Source organism: Pezoporus occidentalis, unplaced genomic scaffold (assembly GCF_034315485.1).
Source record: "Pezoporus occidentalis ecotype Australia unplaced genomic scaffold, CSIRO_AGI_Poc_V1 ctg244, whole genome shotgun sequence".
Classification (NCBI taxonomy): domain Eukaryota; kingdom Metazoa; phylum Chordata; class Aves; order Psittaciformes; family Psittacidae; genus Pezoporus; species Pezoporus occidentalis.
The window spans coordinates 407,085-429,501 of NW_026914330.1; the positions used below are offsets into that span (position 1 = coordinate 407,085).

General features: G+C 46.8%; 1 protein-coding gene across 8 annotated transcripts in view; it reads left to right on the forward strand.

Moving 5' to 3' along the window:
• Nucleotides 1–21,954, forward strand: part of ASXL2 (ASXL transcriptional regulator 2) — a 114,535-nt gene extending 92,581 nt beyond the window's left edge. For all 8 annotated transcript variants that reach the window (XM_062622620.1, XM_062622616.1, XM_062622615.1 and 5 more), the window contains 5 exons: nucleotides 126–289; nucleotides 3,771–3,867; nucleotides 5,695–5,800; nucleotides 9,121–9,838; nucleotides 11,788–21,954. In XM_062622620.1, the coding sequence (XP_062478604.1) occupies nucleotides 126–289; nucleotides 3,771–3,867; nucleotides 5,695–5,800; nucleotides 9,121–9,838; nucleotides 11,788–14,196 (3,494 nt within the window). In that variant the 3' untranslated portion in view covers nucleotides 14,197–21,954. The remainder of the gene's footprint in view (nucleotides 1–125; nucleotides 290–3,770; nucleotides 3,868–5,694; nucleotides 5,801–9,120; nucleotides 9,839–11,787) is intronic.
• The last annotated feature ends 463 nt before the right edge of the window (nucleotides 21,955–22,417 follow it).

Consider the following 22,417-nt stretch of genomic DNA (forward strand, 5'->3'; position numbering starts at 1 on the left):
TTTAAGGTCAGGGTATGAAATAGATCACAGAGGTGGCATTCTGAAAATCTTGGGGACAGTGAACTCCAAAAGGAGCCTGGAATCCTCTCTCAGGTACAGTATTACATCTTGCTGGTTTGTTGCAGGGCAGCTGAAGAGAGCAAAGTGTGCTGAAATTGATGTGGAAACTCCCGACTCCATCCTCGTGAACACCAACCTGCGGGCGCTGATCAACAAGCACACGTTCTCCGTCCTGCCTACAGAATGCCAGCAGCGCCTGCTGCTGCTGCTGCCCGAGGTGGACAGGCAGGTAGGTCTATCTGTTTCTTCTAGGTTCTGCTGTGGAGGCAGGTGGCTATTTGGTGTCAGCAGGGAGCATCTGCAGAGGAAATTCAGACTAGACACCCAGACACTGTGTATATAGCTAATGAGGTAGGGTGCTGCTTCTGTGCACAATGTGGAAAACAATTGGAAAATCCTTCTCACTTTGATGTTTGGTGTTTGGGTGTTTGTTGCTACCAGAAAAAGATCTAAAGCCATCTAAAGATGGCTAAATCAATCCACACTCCCAGCTACAGCAAGAACAATGTTTCTGTTACACTGGACTTGCAGAGGGCCAGGAGTGATGGGCATGCAGCAGTTTTCATGTCTTCCTCTCTCCTGTCCTCACGTGGATTCTTCAGTACAGTATTGACCCTGCAGCTTCTTAGGCTGGTGCCTTCCCACAGACCACCAATACAGATGCTGCCACCTAGTTCCAGCCTCTTCTGCTTTTCTGGCATCAATGCTGTCAAATTCTGAATTTGGTAAAGTGAAAACTGAGTAAGTTTTCTATGGCATATTCACACTGTCCAGACTGCAGAGCAGGCCTGACCTGTGCCACAGAGCTTGAGCCCTGACCCAAAACACACAGTTAAAGGTACCAAGCACACAGTGTGCGGCAGCTGTGGAGACAGCTCATGTCTGTGGATTGTCTAAGATCTCTTTGCAAGTGAAGAGAGGAATTTAGAAAGGCAGAGGAGTATTTAGTGGGGAGAAGTAGGCTCCTTTGCTCTGGGAGTGCACAGAAGAAATGGTGAAGTTTTTCACTGAGCTCTCACTAAACAGTCGGTGATAACAGGAACATGAGTTACAAGGGGGTAAGAACTCAGCTTTCAGGCCTGAAAGAACACCTAAGAGAATCTTTTGGTAGGACAGCTATTTCAACTCAGCTGGACCTGATGAATTTCATCTGATGCATGAAACAATCTCAACATTGCAGCAGGTTTTTTAATCAACTTGGAGAAGGCAGGGATGATACTGAGAGATTAGAAAAGATTAAATGTTGCATGTAAAAAGAGAAAAATAGAGTTGGGGAAGTGAAGTTCAATCTGTTTGTGCTCAATACCAGAAAAGTTGCAGCTAGAACACGGATGCTTCCTTCCTTTTACCTTACTTGTGTCATGTTAGTCTTCAGTATTCCTACCCCAGCTGGCTGGGAGCTTCTGAGCAAAGCAGGAATCTGCTATGCTACTCAGTTGTAGGAGTGTCAGTTCAGATGCCTTAACATGTGTGCCTAGAGCCATTTTAAATGTTCTTTAGATAGCAAAGCTGGCTTCAAGATTCCACTCCAGATGGAAGTCTTCCATATGTCCTGTCTCAGGTCTGCAAGTCCCTTTAAGATACTTTCCTGTGTGATGTTCAGATCAGTACTAGATGCCTGCATTTATGCACTTCAGTCACTTCCTCAGAGTCTGTCTCAGCTGCTTACTCAGGGCTTCTCTTATAGAAAGTGGAACTCCAGTTGGTACACTCAAGAGCTTTTTGAGCACATGCAGGTGTCTGCTTCAGCCTGAGCTGAACCAAGTCCCTACCTCCACACACCCAGTTGACTTGACCACTATAGACTGTGAAGGGACACCAGCCTAGATGGAGATGCTAGATGGAGCAAGACATCCATGTGCAGTAAAGTGTTACCCATCTCTGGCCATGCTGCTCTCCTGGCTCTCACACAGTGTTAATAATATCTGTGGTCTGGCAGCTGCACTGTGGTCTGCTTTAGAGAGGATGCTGCCCTGAGCAGACAGTGTTCCTTTGGAGCTAGGAGGAGTTCTAACTTTTTACATTGTCTCATAAATTCTGATCTTCAGTCAGCATTCACTGGGGACTTGTTAGTCCAAGGCTGATTCAGTAATATTTGAAGCAATTGTTTTTTAAGTCCTGTGGCCTTTGTAATAATTAGGTATGTGTCAGAATATGATGTGATGGAGTTTGCAGCTGGAGTTTACTGGCAAGAACCTCACAGCAGATGGTAGGACATTTCTGCCCTGGCTTTTAACTTTAATTGTCCTTAAATTGAATGAGAATTTCACTGAGAACAAATGTTGACTAACCCTATAACATTGCTTGGCTCCTGAGAGACCAGATCTTACATTTTGCTGTAGTAAATCTCCTAGAGCAGCCCACCACATCAAGTGGTGCTGCATGCTTTATTGCATGTCAGTCTTCACTGTACTAAAGAGGAGAAGAGGCGAAGGCGTTGGACATGCCAGTTGTGAAAGGTTGCCTGTCTGCTGTGTGTTGCTTGTCAGGGACTCAGTCTGAGCTGCTTCAGCTGGTTTTTCTTCAGAGGGGAAAGCAGCCACTGAGGCCTGACGCTACCAGCCCTGTGGTAGTTGACTGCCCTCCAGCACAAGGAATGGGCAACCCCATATGTGCAGCACAGGATAGTCATGTCAGTTCTGCTCCCTCTAGTCAATCAATAGGGTTTGGGACTAGAAAATAAATCTCTGCTTTTGTAATCCATACAATGGCAGCTTCTAACTTAAAAATCTACCAACTGTATCTTACCCATAAAACCTTCTATTAGGTCAGTTCCATAATTTTCATTACCTGCACCACAAACACTGGCTCAGGGAGAGCACAGATTCTCTGTCAGTCCTTCTGGTGAAGGTTTCCTGCACAGTCTCCCAGTGTAATCAGGTGTAGCTTGCACTGGGACAGCTGGATTTTGCTTGTTCGTTCTGATTTATTAGGCAATAAATGGAAGCACATCAGTTTTGCCCACGGCAAGTTTTTGCCACTAACTGAACCATAGATGTATTTTTGTTTCTGGTGGAGAAATTCCACATTTACTTCTGTGGAATAAAGAGCAACAGCAGATTTCATGTGTGTTTTACTACGCTGGTTATCGTTTCCCACTGCAATTGTTCCAGCCTTGGCCTCATGCTTTCTCATTTATGTCCTGCTCCATAGCATGACTGCCCTATTTGATTAACCATATTTCAGAGACACCAAATGGGTTTTAAGCCTCATTTGTCCATTTTTCCTGAAGCATCTGTGGTTATGATTACATACAGTTCAGGTGTAATGTAAAAGTTACTTTTATACAACACCTCTTATGTCCTTGCTTTTCCCTCATACGCTTCATGTCCATGAGAAGGCAGCAGAGCTGGTGCTTTGGGTGGTAGGCAGCTCATTCATTCTACAGGGGAAAGGGCAGCTGAAGGAGCTTCTCAGAGGCTGTGCTGTTCAGTTTCCATGTGCTTCTCCTTGCCACCTCTACCATCTGCTGCTTATGTGTGTTTGTGCAGCTATAGAGGATGGGCTGAGGCAAGGATGAGGAAAATCTCCCACAACCTCCTGGATCCCAGCCTTGACTATGGCTGCAGGTTTTCTCCTGCAGTCAAGGCAGTTTCCAGAGAGATCTTTGGCAGTGTTGGGCCTCTTGCTCTGTTTTCAGATCACATATGATGAAATGTGACATTTGCTTTTTCAGCTAGTTAATATGTTTGCCTTGTTATGTGTTCCAGGTTGGGGCAGACGGTTTGATGAAGCTCAGTGGCTCTGCACTCAACAATGAGTTCTTCACCTCAGCTGCCCAAGGCTGGAAGGAGAGGTTGTCAGAAGGTAAAACTTCCCCAGACAATGATGCAGAACTCTTAGAAGGCTTTCAGCTAGTGAATGTTTTGGGGAATGTGTGAAAAAGATTTCCTGGAGAGGTTGAAGCACTGGAAGGAGTTCCCAGGTAAAGACAGCTGTAGTCAACACAGGCTGAGAGCACATGCAAGCTCAAAACCATGTCATCTCAAGGTCATAGAGGGGCTGCAGTAAGGAGTTCACTTTTGAACTTAGCATGTACAAAAATTATAGAATCATAGAATCGTTTGGGTTAGAGGGAACCTTAAAGCTCGTCTAGTTCCAACCCCACTGCCACAGACAGGGACACATTCCTCTAGACCAGGTTGCTCAAAGCCCCATTGAAAAATGAGCAAGTCTCTGAAAGAGATGAGACAAGAGGGAAAAATGTGTTTAAAATAATAGTGCGATGACTGTATAGCTGTCTTATTCTGAAGTGGTGGTAGCTAAATATAGCCCACTGCTGAGCTCAGTGGAGAAGGTAAATCATGTTCCCCAAGTAATGCACTTGGTCATCAGCAAAGCTGTTTGGGCACAGCTGGTGTGGTGAAGTCCTTTGGGCCAGTATTTTTTATATAACATAACATCAGATATTTACTAATCAGTAAGATTCCTGCACCTTCAATGGCAGTTTGCATCTTGAACTTAGAGGGGCTTAATTCCATCATTTGATCAAATCACATCACCAGAAGTGCAGTCATGCACTGTGGGCAGGGACCATCTCCACAGCATGCATCTGACTGCAGGCTACCGGGCAGGTTTTCATGTGCTTTGTGCTCAGGGCATACCTGAGCTTATGACAGTGTGTGCTTTTAGCTGAAATGTCCCAGCTGGGAAACAAAGGATCACCGCAGCACTGGAAATCCAGGAATTCACTGCTGTAACAGAGACTGTTTCAAAGGGCTGAACTTTGAACCCTGTTGCTATATTACTCTGAGTAAAGGCATGTGTTCTGCTGATTTTGATGCAACAGATTTTCTGTAGTTATTTACCTGACCAAATTTATATAGAAATATGAAAGGAAGTTGATGTATCACAGATTCTGTTTGGGCCCTCTGTACTTCTGCAATGAAAAGATGAGTGTCCTGATTTAATACTGACAGGTACCAGTGTGCTGAAAAGGGAGCCAAAAATTGTTGAGAAACAAACCCTGCAGTGGTGAAAGTATCTGATTTCTGTTGATCCTCTAATTAATCCCCTCTCTGGAGTAATTTTGGCAGGAGGCTTAAAAGAAAAAGACATAAGAAGTAAAATAGAAAAGTCTGGACACACATTGTGTGTATTTGTCTTGGCCTTTTTTTACTTCTGGATGCCCTTGTTTCTCTTTGATTCCTCTGCATTACTGCCATTGAGGTGGGAATGCTGGGGGTGTCTGCTGAGGAGGAATATGGATGGAATGGAGGAATGTTTGATAGAAATAACGTCAAGATGAGATTTATCTCATTTTAAAATATTCAGAACATGAGAATCTGGGTTTTATGAGTGCAGTTAGGTTACCAATGGAATTAACTAAGAATTGCCCTGAAAAACATGATGTCCTCATTGTCATAGTCAACCTTCTAGGATTCTGTTGGCTACCAGAGTGGACGCTCACAGGGATGGGAGTTACAACTGTCGGGCAAGAAGTTGTTGCCTGGAGCAACAGACAGCAGAGGAGCACTTTGCAGCTCAGGAGAGCTGAAGTACTGCAGGCAGGGCTGCAGTGTCACATGCTGTGAAGGGTTGTCTGAGACAGTGTGAGTGGGAAGGCTCCTGTGGTTACATGGCTTCATTTCATCTATACCCTTTTTTGAAGGTACCCTTTATTGCTTTTTGCAGGTGAGTTTACACCGGAAATGCAACTAAGAATACGACAAGAAATAGAAAAGGAAAAGAAGGTTGAGCTGTGGAAAGAACATTTTTTTGAGAGCTACTACGGCCAGAGGTAAGACCCTCAACTGTCTTTTTTTACCCTTTCATTGCCTATCCAGGTGTACCTGTTGCTCCATTTGTAGCATGCCCACGAATAAACACAATTTTTCATTAGTCCTGAAAGCTGACAAAGGCCTCCAGCTTCATCCAGCTGCTGCAGAACTGAGAAAACACCCAAGGGAATTATGTCAGAAGTGATGTGTTTGCTGTTGTGATTTCTAATGCTTTAATAACCAGCGTAGAACTGGTTTCCTCTGGCAAGGATGTCCTTTACACTTTACATCTTAACTTTTCCCACTCCTTACTACAGTACTTTGACGCACACCTTGTAGGGTTCTTCTAGTACCAGGATCCCCAGGTATGGTGGGGGTGCATACTCTACCCTGCAGCAAATCATCTGCTACGCAACATCTCATGTGTTTCTTCACATCCAGTCAGACACGTGTTTGGTTAAATTCACACACATTCCACATTCCTCTAGAGAACGCTTTTCAGTGTTCCTTTCTGCAAATATCAGTGTATGAGCTGGAGTCAGATGAAAGCTGCATGGGGTTGTTTGAGTGCTGTAGCAATGTGCCTGTGGTGGCTAATAATGGGAGCCTTTCTTGTTGGCCAGATGTCATGGTTTAAGCCCAGCTGCCACGCAGCCCACTCGCTCACTCCCCCCCTTACTACCCCCCCGCACCCCGCTCCCAGAGGGATGGGGAGGAGAATCGAAAGAATGTAACAGCCCAGTAACTAAGGTATAACACAAATCACTGCTGCTACCACCAATAATAATAATGATAAGGGGAATAACAAGAGAAGAGAATACAACTGCCACCCGCCGACCGATACCCAGTCCGACCGAGCAGTGATCTAGCCCTTCCAGGTAACTGCCCCCAGTTCTACATCCTGGGCATGACGTGCTGTGACATGGAATACCTCTTTGGCTAGTTTGGGTCATGTGTCCTGTCTCTGCTTCCTCCCAGTTTCCCCTCCTCCCTGGCAGAGCATGAGACTCACGAAGTCCTTGGTCAGAGTAAACATTCTGACTAGCAACTAGAAACATCGGTGTTATCAGCGCTGTTCCTATGCTGAAAGTCAAAAACACAGCACCAGCTACTAAGGAGAAAAATGAACCCAGGACAGTATCCACCCCTTATTCCATACCATTCACGTCATGCTCAGATCCCACATTTTCAATATACCATCACTCTTATCTCATATATATATATATATATATATATATACATACACACACACACACTAGAGAGAGAGATATTCTTTAGTGCATGGACCAATCCCTATAAAGCTGCTGAGTCCATCCAGTCCATGATGTCAGGCTCCATCTCTTGTAACTGTCTTTCAGAGCAGGAAAGAGAGTGTGATGTAGTCAGTCTGCCACGCCTCCCCATATTTGTACTTCAGCTGTCATCCTCCATACCGGAGAGGCTTTAACAGCTTGGCTTGCTTAATTGCAGCACGTTTCACACTCATGAATAACCAGGGTAATAGTGTCCATTGCTAAGTTCACCCCTTGATCATGAGTCCATCTCTATGTTCCATCTCTGCCCTGATGGTCTGAAGTGTCATGGGCCCACCAGGCTCAAAATAATTCACCATCCCCTTCAGCAGTTCCTGGAACTTGTCGTCGGGGTCTCCATACAGCTGCCTTCCATCTACGACGCTTCAAAAGCACTGAAGAGGCCCAGTGGACTAGATACTCGCCCACACTGTCACACACATCCTGCTACTCATGACTGTCCAGCCTCAGGGAAAATCTCTTGGTCCTACTATATTGTCATCTAATCCTAAACAAGGCCCAAACATGACTCCGCTTAATTTTCGAGATCAGAAAAACCAGGCAGGGATAAAACACACTCTGTATGTGTGCCAACATGCTGATCCCCATCACAATCAGGCAGGTCTCAAAGGTACCCAAAGGCCATTCAAAACCTTCAAAACTCTCAAATGATGCTGCTGTGCTTGTTACTGGGGCTGATATAGCTGCTGTGCTTGGACCTGGAGTAGCTGCGCTATCTGCTGCGGTCAGAGTTTGAGTAGCTGGTGTACTGGTTGCAGGGGTGTGTGGGAATGTCTCCCTCATAGGCTGACCACCCGAGGAGGGGAAAAAAGATATGCAATTGCTATACACTTCTGTTATATACCTCCCAAAGTACAGAGGTGGTGACCACACTGGGAACACAAGCCAGATGAGTTTCAGATCAATGAGTCTCTTGAATTACAAGTCATTACCATAAAGTACAATGAAACAAGAACCTTAGCCCAAGGCCCCCAGCTGATAAACACTAAGACAGCAAATACTGGCTGTAACGTACAACATGCTGAAACTGTGAGATCAAGAGCAACAACTTTGAGAGCCAATAAATCAGCATTGTGACAAGTGACTATGAATGCTTATCACAAATACAATTAGACACACCTCAGTCAGATATGTCGTTATCTCAACCCTTCATGCCCCACGTTGGGTGCCAAAAAGAATGTCGTGGTTAAAGCCCAGCTGCCATGCAGCCTGCTTGCTCACTCACCCCCTTTCTCCCCCCCCCAGCTCCTGGAGAGATGGGGAGGAGAATTGAAGGAATGTAACTCCCATGGGTTGAGATAAGAACAGTCCAGTAACTAAGGTATAACACAAACCACTGCTGCTACCACCAATAATAATAATGATAAGGGAAATAACAAGGGAAGAGAATACAACCGCTCACCACTGGCTGACTGGTACCCAGCCCCACTGAGCAGTGATCTAACCCTTCCAGGTAACTGCCACCAGTTTATATAGTGGGCATGACATGCTGTGGCATGGAATACCTCTTTGGTCAGTTTGGGTCAGGTGTCCTCTCTCTGCTTCCTCCTGGCTTCCCCTCCTCCCTGGCAGATCATGAGACTCACAAAGTCCTTGGTCAGAGTAAGCATTACTTAGCAACAACTAGAAACATCGGTGTTATCAGCGCTGTTCCCAGGCTGAAAGTCAAAACTGTAGTACTGCACCAGCTACTAAGAAGGAGAAAAATGACTGCTACAGCTGAACTCAGGACACCAGATTAACTTGATTTGAAGCCTGGAAAATTGGTATCAGGATAGAGGACTAGATCTAATCTGTATTCCAAGTATTTAGCTTAGTTGGGTTTAAACTTTGCTGTTCTGTTTAGTTCTGTTTCATGTGGAAGTACCAACAGTACAGAAAACTTTCAAGGATCCTGGCACAGAATTAGATGTGTGAGACACATCGATTTAGGGTGTGGTATGTAGAGAATCCTCACAGTTTTTGTGAGGATAATATGCTTTTTGCAAGAATGTTTCACAAAATAAAAGATCTGTTTTTCTTGATAGTTCTGGGCTAAGTCCTGAAGAGTCCAAGAGACTGATAGCAAACACCGGCCCTGCCGAGACAGAGACTGAAAATCTAGCAGCTGAGCCACCAAAATGCCCGCCATCCTCTCTCATCCCACTCAAAGAGGAGATGACCTCTCCATTAGAGTCTAAAGCACAAGCGGTCCAGGAAGCACCAGTGATGAAAAAAGGAGGGGAGGAAAGAAAGGAGGACGTGCAGGCAAAACCAGCCAAACCTGCAGAGGCCTCAGTTCCCCCTGGTGGGTGTGCAGTGAAACCCAGTGACCATTCCCTCCCTTTAAAAGAGAGAGTTCAAGGAGAGTCCATTCAAGAGAAACCACAAATTGCCAGCAGTCAAAAGGCAGACGAAGAGAGAAAACACCCTGCCTCAAAGGAAGTGCTGGGCAAAGAGACTGTCAGTGCCTCAGGTGTGGCCCCGAGTAAACCAAAGAGCCCCGAAGCAGGTGAAGTAGTAGTAAACATGAAAAGCCCTGTGATGACTCCAGAAACACCAGAAAAGAAGCCCCCAGTAAATGAAGACATGGAAGTGAGCGTGGAAGCCCCTAAGAGGAAGTCAGAGAGTAGGGAAGAAGCTCCAACCACTCCTGAAAAAAAGCCGCGGATCATGGAGACCTGTCAGCACCACCAGGCATTTCGGAGCCAGGCACAGCCCTTTCCTGCTGCAGGGACCCCGGTGCCACGTGTACCCCCACTCAAGGTAAAGGGAAACAAAGGCAGCTCCATAGAGCAGGTCGTGGCTCAGCTCAGCTCAGCTGGTGGCTTTGTCAGTTCAGTTCCAGTTATGTGTGTAAATTGTGTTACCCACTTACAGCGATGGAAATATTGGATCCAAAATTATGTCAGTGGTTTGCTAAAGGAGATCTGCTGGCTGGGTAATCAGCATGACTTAGGTATCTCTTATACACGTGCCTCTGTTGAAAGATCTCTTGGGCCAGAAGCTCAGAGAGTAGTGCAAAAGCCCAGGGCAAAGCATAACAGAGTACTGCAGTTCCCAGTGGAGACTGGGGAGGAACTGCAAGACCACAAGAACAAAGCAGTTTGTAGCCCAGAGGTGCACAAAACTTGGCAGGTGTGTGAGTATCCCCAGTACGGTCCACAAAGACTGTTAACTGTCAGCAGCTTCCTCTGATCTATCAAGCCCAGGAACTAAATTTTACCTGTGTTTAAAGAAAGACCACCTAGAAGTAACACAGTTAGCATTTATACATCTGGATACGGCATAGCACCTAGAAGTAACAGTTATCATTTATACCAGCTGGATACGCATACCACCAGACTAGGTTGCAGGAAAAGACCATTTCAGGGAACACCTCCATTCTAAAAGCCCTTTGGCTGCTGAGTCTTAATGAGAACCTACATGGGAGAGGAGTCAGGCAGTTGTTCACCATGGGGATAGGGCAGGAGGAAGGAAGCATGCAAGAACCACTCCGGTCTATGGCCTGCACAATGCACTCCTCTGGCATTGAGACCCAGGTGGTGGGAGCACACACCTGCAGCTGCGCTGCCAGGAGGTGTCCTGCTGGTGAGTACCTACCTCATCCACTCAATCCAGGTGTTCCATCCTCTTCCAGATAATGATTGCAAGACTGCACAGCACGGGTACCCCTAATTGTTTCTTCAGCGGTGTTATTTATACTCAACAGTGCATGGTAAATGGATGAACCAGCACAGAGAAAGTTTTGCAGTCATGTGTGACTGTGACAGGAGAAGTTTGGTTTCTGCAGAATAGAGCCTCTGCTTTTTCTGCCAGAATGTGCTCTGGTTAAGATTCATCTCCCTCATCTGGGGCTTTAGGCAGAAGTTGTAAATGCAGAACTGCTTAGTTACTGTATTTCTCGATGTCCTAAGAATTCTACTCTCCTAGTAAGACTCCTTTATACTGGGAAGTACACAAACACATTTTACAAATGGTTTGTAATTCTCACCATGCTAATAAGTATAGCACAGGGGCAGGAAAGCATTAATGGAACTCATTAGTGAAACCAAAACTGGGAGGAAACTGTCAATAAAAGATACTTGGAATGTCATACAGGAAGAACAGTTGATCTGCCAGCATAATAAAAATGGGATTTAATTTAACAATGGAGTGAATTGAAGGATGGTTGCAAATAGTTTCCCATGTGAGGTAGAAAAGACAGATGTGGTGAGTGGTTACTCAGAGGAAGGAAGTCAGCAGATACATGGGAACAAATGTAACAGTAAGGTGTACTGGGGAAACAAGTACAAATCTACAGGGGTGGAAGAGACGTGCAGAATCCGATAAAAAGCCGATAAAAGAATATAAATGACATATGAATAAAGTATTAAATGCAGAATAAAGGATAATAGGTGTTGAGGTTTGGAACACCCTCACAGATTTTTCTCTTTTGGAGTAAGGGTGTATGATGTAGTAGCTCACAATGGCAAGGGCTGAGCTTCCCGTCTGAGTTACCAAGATTGTAAGGACTTAAAAACAGGGGTGCCAGGCATCAAAAGATCATGCATATCTCTTACTATTTATCTCAAGCGAGGGAGCGAAGGGACTTCTCCAAAGGGATTCCTCCAAAACTACAACTGTTTCTCTTAAGACCAAACTATAAACGCCTCTTAAACACAGATTAAATGGTCCTCTTGTCTCAGCTGTGTTTTTCTCTTCCTCTGTTTCAGATTCCCGTTTCCAGAATCTCCCCAATGCCATTTCCTGCGGGCCAGGTCTCTCCCAGGGCACGTTTCCCAATCTCACTTACCAGTCCAGGAAGACGGGGAGCCAGAACTTTGGCAGACATCAAAGCAAAAGCCCAGCAAGCCAAGGCTCAGAGGGCAGCAGCCGCTGCCGCCGCCGCCACCGCTGCTGCTGCTGCTGCCGCCTCGACAGGGGGGGCTGTCCCAGGGCCTGGACCAGGCGGTGGTGGGGGCCCACCGGGTGGAGGAGAGAAGAGTAACACAGCAGCAAGTGGAGCCACCCAAACTGGAACTCGAGGAAATGCACTGGAACTGGCAGGAACTGGAAGCGGGGGAAGTTCGAGAAGGTTTCTTACCCACTGCCCAGGGAGCTGTCCCCACGTGGAGACCCAGGCCCCAGACCAGGCAACCCCTCACCATCCTTCTAGAGCACAACTACAGCAAACTCCCGCCCTGCAGTCCAGAGCTCCAGCCAGCAATACAGGCACCGGCTCCTCCTCACCAGCAGCAGCGGCCCTAGAGAATACCAACAGAACAAAACCATGCACCCCCAGTGCGACCATAAATCAGGTATCAGGCTCCCTGTGCGTGGGCAGCAGGGAAAAACGAGAGAATGCACCTCCTGCTCCAGCAGGCCCAAGCCAGGGCTGTGGGACAGCAGCAGTCCGGGATGGAGCAGCCTGCGTCACTATGGCCGCAGCAGATGCCAACACAAGTGTAACTAAGGTATCACCTACGGCCTTAGGAGGGACCAGCTTAGATGTTTGTAAAAGCAAATCTCCTTCCCCTCTGGTGTCTTCACTGACATCCATGAGCTCAGAAGCGCAGGCTGGAGGTGTGGTCACATCCACAACATCCGTCCCACCCTCTAATGCATCATCAGTGGCACCTAGCCTTAAAACTCATCCAAGTTCAGGCTCAAGTGGGGCCCTCCCAAAGCCAAGTTCCAGTATTCCTGCTAACAACCCTTTAGTCACGCAGCTTCTTCAAGGCAAGAACGTCCCTCTGGAGCAAATCCTGCCAAAGGCTCTCACCAAAGTAGAAATGAAAACTGTCCTGTTATCTTCCCATGAAGAAAAAGGGGCAGCTAGTAGCGCAGGTGTAGCTGGGAGCAGCACTGGAACCGAGGGTGGTGAAAGGCAATCGAGTTTACCCACACAACAGCTTGGGAAGGTCTTCTGCCAGAACAGGCCTCTGACTCACATTCCAAGGACTTTTCCACTCCCCTCGGGAAAGGACCCCAATGTTGACCAGCACCAGGGCCACGAGGCACTCAGCAAAACCGCGCAAGAGCAGATCCTTCAGACCCTCATCAAGAGGGTCCAGAGGCAGAATTTGTTGCCAGTCCTCCAACCCTCACAACTGAACCTCCCTCCCTCAGGTTTCCAGTTAGAAAACAGCTCTGCCAGCCAGAGGTTTATGTTAGGCTTCATGGGCAGGAGGACATCCAGGCCTGCCATGTCTGGTCATTATCTGCTCAACATTTCCACCTACGGTCGTGGCTCAGAGAGTTTGAGGAGAAGCTTCTTCTTGAACCCTGAAAACCGGTTCTGTCTAAACAGTCCTGCTGATGCTCCAAAACCAGAATTTGGGGAATGTGAGGAGGCTGGCCACGGCAGCAGCAGTGATGGAGATGCAGATGATGAGAGTACCGGTGATGAACATGAACAGACCAGCGTGAAAGAGGAGCCCCAGGCCTCACAGGTGTCTGGCCAGTGTGAAAAAGAGCAGGTCTCACATGGCATAAATTCTTCGGATTACAGCACCCTTGCTAAAAAGGGTGTAAAGGCAGAAGCAGCCACGTCCCAACAGGCAGCAGGCAACAAGGAGAACATTCAGGCGTTTGATGGAACTATGCTAGCACGAGACTTCATTCAGGCCGCTCAAGAGCAAGTGGCACATGCGATGAGGGGGAAAATGCACAGCAGCCCGGAGCTGTTCAGTACTTCTGTGCCGTCCTTGGACTCCGCGCCGCAGCAGCCTCCGCTGCTTTCCCCGCCGCACCCTCCAAAGCTCTCTGCGAGTGCTGCAGCGCAGCTCATTGGGCCCAGTTACAGTGGCACAATAAACGTCTCCACCTCCCCGGACGTGAACCAGGGGTCCCTCATGACCGGGCTGTCTGACTGCAACCAGTTGTCCAGTAGCATGGGGAACGTCATGTCCTTCTCAGTGACCGTAACCACCATCCCCACCAGCCAAGCTGTGAACTCTGGCAACCACAGTCAGACCATCCCTGTTCAAGCCTTCGCTGAAGACAGCAGCATGGAGGATTCCCCTTCCAAATGTTACTGCAGGTTGAAAGCCATGATCATGTGCAAGGGCTGTGGGGCCTTCTGCCATGATGACTGCATCGGCCCCTCTAAGCTCTGTGTCTCCTGCCTTGTGGTGCGGTAACGGGGACGGGAAGTGGGGAGGAGGAGAATGGCTTGATTTTGTTTTTGCTTTTGGAAGTTCATGGGGAAGAAACAGGAAATTTACTGCCTTGCACAAGAGACACGTTACTGAATCAGGAATACAGAGTAGAGTTCTTCTTTCATTAAAGAAAGAGCACCTTCTTGTACAGTGAGTCTAAATTGAGCTCAACTACATGAATTGTGACAAGAGTTTGCACTTAAGGAATTATGTAAATATGTCACATTATTTTGTTTAAAAATATTTTTTCAATCTTTTAGGAGATAAGTGTTTGACTTGTACTGCAGTTTCATTAACCCCAGCCTGTTCTCCGGCATGTTTGCTGAGCTCTGCTCTAGATGGGGGAACAACGCCCCCCCGGCAAAACCTTAGCCCGTTGTTGGTCTTCTCTTGACAAAGAGTAGACCAGGATAGTCAAGAAACACAATGTTTGTACTGACTGATGACAGAGCACAGAAGCAGGAGCTCTGCACGGGCTTGCTCGCCAGCTCTAAATCTAAGTTCACATTTTTTCAGATGTGGAAGGCATTAACGTTATGCCAGCCTTTCACTTTTGACCTGGCTGTTTCCGGAATGCATACTGGGTTGTGCAATATTTGCTGATGGGTTTGATTGGCATATCCTCCCCTCTTCAAGGGGTCAGTTGCAGTAACCTTGTTTGAAGGAAGGTAATGTCTGATTTCCTACTGGTAAAGACTGAAAAAAAGCAACTGTATTAACCATAGGATTCAAGAATTTCAGTCACTAAAACAACTCGGTGACCGTGATTATCAGTAAATCCCAGGAACCATTTAAAGCAGAGATCACAAATATGTGCTGAACTGCCTTTCATTTCAGGCTGTTGGGACTCAGCAGAAAGGTGCTCTCTGAGGCGTTTCGAGGGAGCTGGCAAGAGCCGTCCCACAGTCAAGAGCTGTGTCGGTGCGTGATGCGAGTAAGGTGCCCCAAGCTCAGTCTTGCTGCTTTCTGGGAAGCTTGCTGTGCTCCTCCAGACCTCCACCGCAGTCAGATGTCTCTCATTTCTATAGAGGATTTTATATTTAGCTATGTATAGGGAAAGGAAAACAAGTGTCTTGTTGGGTGGGCCTCGCTGTTGCCCACTGTGGGTGTCTCTTTGTGTTTTAACAGACCTAATCAGGCTCGACTCGGTGCGGATTTGCTCAGCTGAGGTTTGGGGTTGCGTGGGTCTGGGGAGGAGGCTGTGCCCCCTGCCTCAGCCCAGTCTTGGGATATCGCTAGTGATGCTCATCCTCACTTCCAGTGTTCAGGAATTCATTCAGTTTGGTTAATTGAAATGAAAGCCATTACAAAATGGTACTCTGTTCTCAACAAGTGGCGCCAGGCTGGCTAACGAAGCACATGCCAACCTGCCTTTTAATGTATCGCAACGCATCCACATCACATCGAGGACCTGTGTGGTGTTTCTCTTCCGAAACACAGAACATCAGGTTCGCTGATCACATCCAGTCCCATGTTGTCACTGTTGGGGGCGGGTGGGGGCCATACTGCATCTTGGTCAGGTAACAGATCTGTGTATGTTTTTGATGGAAAAGCACTGAATTCACTTTTAATCCAAAGGCCTTTTTAAGATGAAGCAATATAAACAAAATAGGTGGGACAGCTGTTTTGTGAGCAGGGGTCCTCAGCCTGCCTTTCCGCATTTGACTTATTCTACTGCTTTCCCCTTTCCCTTGTCTCACATTGGTAGAACCCGGAGATACTCCCCTGTGAAGCAGTGTGTTTTTCCAAGGAGAGGTGGTGATTTATTTGGTAACGATAAAGAATAGCGAGTTGCAGATTTAATCATAACAGAAGCGTTTCCTTCCCTGCCCAGCAGAGCGTGGCCCCCCTGGAGCAGGATTAGTGGGTGTGAGGTAGCAGGAGCTGCAGCGTTATCTTGATCTCCGGTTTGCTCATATTTAGTGGGGAAACCAGCACCCCTGGTTTCTAATTGCACATCACTGCTCAGACACCCAGCAGCGCAGAGGAGTCAAGTGTTAGAAGTAAAGTCTATATTTTTAATCCCAAACTGAAATCTCAAAAAGAATCACATAAAAAATTGCTGTCGTGTGCAGGCTGCACGTGTGCCCAGTGGTGGCTGTAGCTCAGGAAACACCCCACTGGTCTGTGTGTGCACGTGTGAAGGGGCAGAGCAGCAAATGTGGGTTCCTTCTGCTGTTGTTACCCTGTTGGTACCCTGTTTCTACCCTGTTGTGCTGTCATGGGGATAACTCCTTCCCTGGGTGGCCATGTCCATTGGCACCAATTTGGAGGGCAGCCATTACTGCCTGATTCCATCACTTCTTCTGTAATGGGAATTTCTGCCACTTTAAATCTTAGATGCAGTGTTGAAAGGTTTCAAACTGCCATCCAAGGGCAGTGCAGGACTGAGAGCAGGGTCTGTCTCTTATTACTGTGTCATCTAGGCCTGAAAGAAGTTACAGTAGTGTAATCCTTGGGCAGACACATCTATTCCTGTTCAAGACAGGTCTCCCAGTATAACCTAATTTAAAGACTGTTGCTAGTTACAAACAAAGTGAAAAAGTCATTCTTGCCTCAAATAAGAGTAAAGAGGTTTTGCTGGCATAATTGGGTCAATTCTGCTCATACCTTGGCTTTTATCAATGGGATTTTTCAAGGCTGCTTGAGAGGGAAAAGGAGGAGAAGATGCGGGAGTTGCAGGCTGTGATCTGCCACCTTGTCCTTGGTGCCCATGGGCTTTTCAGCCTGCTGCTGCTGCTGGGCCTGTTCCATTCTCTAACACAGTCACTGACCCTGGCTGAGGGGTTTCTTATTTCTCCCTTTAAATTGTACAGGATGAGGGTTCAGATGGCTCCTGCAGCTCCGGCAGTGGGGGAAGCTGCCCCTTCCGAAGCAGCCCTGTGGGAAGCACAGCAGCTTGGCTCTAGTGGGCCCCAGCTGGGATGTGTGGTGAAGATCCCAGTGGCTCCAGGCTCGTGTTGGGCAGCATAGGCATCCTGTGTGATGACTCGGACATTTGCCACTCTGTTCAGTGCCTTAGTTATCTTTTAATGGATCAGCACTTTGCTTGGGCTACTTTACTTCTATTTCTTTTTAAGAAAATAAATTCTTTTAACTGCATGTCTTTAACATATGCTATGAGCTACTAGGTGCAACTTGATGGAACCATCTCCACAGGTTTGCGAGTGGGCATTAAGTAGTTAGGAAATGGTTAGATGTAATGGGGCTCAGTGTAATAATCTCTGCAAGTACAGGTCGCCATTAACACCTTGAAGCCTTGGAGTGTTTTACACTGCTGGTTGTTGAATCATGTATTTTAGAAGGGGGAAATCCAGCAGCCAGTGTTCCCCACATGGCATCAGCCCCTGCTCCTGCCACATCGGTGCTGAGCTCCTCCTGGCACTCCCCACTCCTCCCATCATCTGACCTTCCCACTGTTCCTTCCAGATCGTCAACAAACCCGTGTTCATACAGGGTTTATAACTGAAACTACTGTCATGACATACTGAAAAATATTACTTCGATTTCCCCCCTCAGGTATTAATACCACTATAGTAAATGCCATCATAAAAAAAAACAGTGAGATAAAAGTGAGATAAAATGTTTTCAAAGCCTAATGTCAAACTATGTTTGTGGCAGTAAAAGCAACTTGAGTCAGAAAAGATGCTTGAAAGGGAGAATTTAAATCCAAGTTTCATCCAAGTCCTGCAGCCTGAGAACTAGACATACAGACTAAGCCATGGAGTTTAATTTCCCAGCGCAAACTCCCCCCACACGTATTGATGCAGTGGAGCAGTGAAGGCAGCTCTAAATGAGTTTGGGTGTTGAGGCTGATTGGCAGCACAGGGACCGGCTTTTGAGTGAAATTTTCATGTCCCCTCTTAAACCAGAAGGAAGGACCACAATGCCAGATGGACAGGCTGCTTGGCAAAGGTTACGGTAGTAAGGAACAGCTGATGGACAGCAAGTTCCTGGTGAAGTTACAGCCAGGAGCTATCCTCAGTCGTAACATTAGGTGAGTCTCGTTCAGGTGCAGAGACCATTTTGGGCCTGGCGTGTGCAGTGGTAGGTTTGAAGTGGGCCGAGGCATCTCTGGTGGGGAGATCCCAGAAGGGCGCCCTGCCCGCACATCCTCCTACCTCCCTGGAGGTAGATGGTCTCCAGCCCAGTGCAGAAGTGCCAGGATAAGCACATGACCTGTGGAAGGGCTGAGGCAGAACCCACCACTGCTGCAGGGGCAGGCTATGGCACACATCAGCACTGTAGTGTGGAAAAAAGGAAGGGGCTGGAGCGTCTCCACTGGAAGGCCGGCAGCTTCCTTCACTGGAACCCCCTCACCGGGGGCTCTTGGAGCCCTGGGGAAACCTTTCAGTCTCACTTGGGAGTTCTGCTTAGGCTCTGTTGTTTGAAGACCACAAGGTTGGCCCTCGGCACCTGCCTTTGCCTCCATGGCTCTCGTGGGTTTGGTAGGGGAAGGCAGGCAGATGCACACTGAATTACCTCTGGCAATGAGCACAGATGTATTGTGGCAGTGGGGCAGGTGCGAGGAGGCTGTTCCAGGCTGTTGCTGCCTCTGGCTGACCCATGGCCTGATGGTCAGTGTCCTGGCAGCCCTTGTGTTGCATGGGGAGAGCAGTGGAGTGCTCAGAGGGTGACAGCCAGAATTCTCTTTGCTACCTAGTGTCAGTTTCTTTTTTTAATGCTATACATTTGATATAACTGAAGATCAATTTTAAGAGCTTACAGTAATATATTTTAAGTAATATATATTTTAGTATATGTAAAAACAGTGGACAAAGGAAGATTTATGAACTAGATGAACAAGGTTTTGGGAGTCAGCAGTTTCCCAGCAAGGCCAGGAATAGTTTTACTAGCAGGAAAACTGACAAGATTCTTTTTTTTTTTTCCACTAATGCAATAAAAATAGGAATTCTTAAAAAGAAGAACTCCAGTGCTGTTTACCGCATGCGTTTCTTGTTTTGACAACAGGCCTGTAAACACAGTTCTGAAGATACTAAACCTTTGTCTCTCTTTTGCCTTTTTAAAAGGGACTTCAATTGGAATAGAGGGTATGTACAGAAAAATCGAGTTGACACCATTTTAAAATGTATTTTTACACAAATAATATAGAAAAAAATCATATTTTACATAAGAATTTTAAGTATTTGAAATATGTATATATATACTGTATGTACTTCATATATTCTTTATTTTACATTTTCAATGTATTAAAAAGTATTTGAGCTGGTTGGATTTGAGCATGTAATAATATTTGAAAAAACAAAGGAAAAGCAGAAAAGAGGGGGAGAGGAGGGATGTGCTGCCCCGCGTAGCAGCAGCCATGGGTAGCACAGGAACCAGGAGTGCCCGAGCAACTGACTTTTGCAAGAGTTTGGCAGTTCTGGGTCGAGCACACAGAGCAGTTTTCAGTCCTGTGTCCTGTTTGTGTTCATTCTGCTGCATAACCACCCCGAATGACCTATGGGGAGAAGACAAGGCATTGAGGTGGATCTCTCACCCCATCAATGCTACTGTTCTAGCCAAAGAGATGTACTGCTACAGAAGCTACTCAACCAAAACAAAATCAAAGCTATTCAGTTTTGCTCTGCCACTGACATTTTAATGAACAGCTTGATTTCTGATGCAAGTATCTTATGATGCTTATGGGAAATTCAAGCAATATACCAAAAGTCCAGCAATTTCAAGGAAGCACTATCAAAGCAGATGTGGTTATTTTCTTAGTTTGTAGGCATTTGGGTGAGAATCTCCCTGGAGAGGATGCAGCATCTTTGCAGCTATTAGAGATGAAGGGGATTCTCATCAGGAGTGGGATCCTACAGACACTGCTCTTGTGTAGCAATGCAGAGGGCAGCTGCAGAGCAGGTTGGGCAGACCAGCAGCTCACAGAGGAGTCAGGATTGGGCGCAGAGCTGCGTATTGCCAGTAACGCAGCGGTTTCCCTGCCTCCTGGTACTCTATTCAGATACTGCTTGTTCTCTGTGTACCATTTCTGACAGACGAGGAGAGCTGCAGCCCTGCGATTACTGGCCCAGTTCTGTAGCTCCAGAGACAAGAGTACAGATCCCTGATGAGGGAAAGGGAGAGGCGGCTCGTCAGCACAGGAGGTGCAGTGTGCTTGACTCATCCCTTTTCCGTGATGCCTTTTGGCTTAGATAAATCTCAGATTACATTTACTTCCACTTTCTCCAGCAAGCAACTGCAGGAGTTCTGTGTATAAACTGGAGATGTTTACAGCAGTCCCGTAGTGCTGGGACTGACAGGGAAGGAAACTGGATGTGGGAAAAGAAGAGCTGTTAACCAGTCAAGTTTTAAAAGTACAAGTCTGAAACCTGAAAAGGCAGACAACTGGGATTTTTATACTGCTTCAGTTATTATTGGAACCTTTTTAAAGGCAAACCACGGCACCCAATGCTTTGTCAGAACTTGCTCTGGACAGACTGAGGGGCCTTCCACTCTACAACAGTTGCACTATAAGAAAGTCCCGCTGTTTGGGGGGTGTATATATGTGGAGCTGGGAGGGGGACTGTGCAGGTGTGTCCGTGTGTACACACAGCTATGTTCTAGGTAGGTGTACCTGGTCAGACCAGCTTCATCTCAGTCCTCTGGTGACATCACACCTTGCAAAGTCACCACAGACCTGAGACGGAATTACAGCTTTTGTATTTGTTTTCGTATTTAAGATGTATAGGTTAGAAAGAAGATATAATAGCAATGTGTTTTGATCTGCTGCACTTTTGAAAACAAAAACATTCCTTATTCCCCTGGTACTGCTGCATATCCCATCCCTTCCCCAGTTTAAAACAATTTAAACTTTTCAGCAATTTAAACCCAACAGGTCTGTACCTTTCAATTAAGACCTCTCAGCTGCTGCATTATTGGAAAATCTCGGCCAAGAGTGTCCCTTTGGGAGGCCGGGCCTCTGGGATCCTTGTGGCCAGTTCCATGGCCATCACCAGGAATGCAAACCACCAGGACATGAATATGGCTGGTGAAGCACTCCTGCTGCAGCGTGTGCACTGGAGTGTTTCCCAGGATTTTAACCCTACCGGTAGCCGAGACAGGACAGGCATTACCTTGAACCTCAGGGACAGAGGTTTCAGTAACTATGCTTTCCTCTGGTGTCTAGAGGTGCACCAAGGATGCACCCACAAACACCCGACTTCGCTGGATTTACAGCGCTTTCTGTTGCCGTAGATCTCCTGTGCGATTGTATCACAGTCCGTTCGTAAAGTCAGGTTTGAGTGGGACGTTGTGGCCAGGTTTGTGTGGAAAAAAGAAAGCAATCGTAGTTCAGTGTGGTAACTTCCAGGCTTTGAAAATCAGCACAGGCCAGTTGTAGCAAAGGAGCAACGCGTCAGGGAGAAAGGTGGTCCGTTGTGCTGCAGCTATGCATTTTGGCAAAGGTTGTTTTGTCAAGGTTTTCACCCATTTTGCTGTATGATTCCACCTTAGCTTCTCACCAGCATTAAGAGGGATCTGAGGAGTGCTAGAAACTGCGTCTAACCTTTCACTTGAAGATCTGCGTGCCCCTAGGAGGCAGCACTTTGACAAGCAACAGCCTGCCCTGTGGCTTTCGTCTTACTGCGATTCTGTTCCTCTTCCTCTCACTTCTTTTTGTCATGTAAAACTACCTGCTTTATAAATGAATGTAAAATACAGTAGTTCTTCAGCACATGGACAAATGTGTATTTTATCTTAATGTTTCATTTTATGTTAAATAAAAAGCATATGATTTTATGGTCGTTTGTACTGCTCCTGTTGATTGTTCGGTTGACTATCTGTTGAAAGACTGTCTTTCAAGGTACCCTGATGAATGATAGTGAACTGCACATCTCTGGCTTTATAAGCTGTGGACATCTGCAAAAGGTGTTTGACAATTTTCAAGGGGAAAACTTTGGTTTAATGTTAAGCCTTAACAAACCCTCAGCAGTTCCCTCAAGCCTCACTTCTGTCTCCATAGGAAGGTTGCTCCAGCCCTCAGATCATGTCCATGGCCTGCTCTGGATTCACTCCGACAACTCCACATCTTTCTTATGCTGAGGCCCCAGAGCTGGATTCAGGACTGCGGGGGGGGGGGGTCCTCACTTGAGCAGTATAAAGGGGGACAATCCCCTCCCTTGACCTGCTGGTCACACTGCTGGTGATGCAGCCCAGGACACGGTTGGTTTCTGGGCTCAAGCACACACTGCTGGGTCATGGT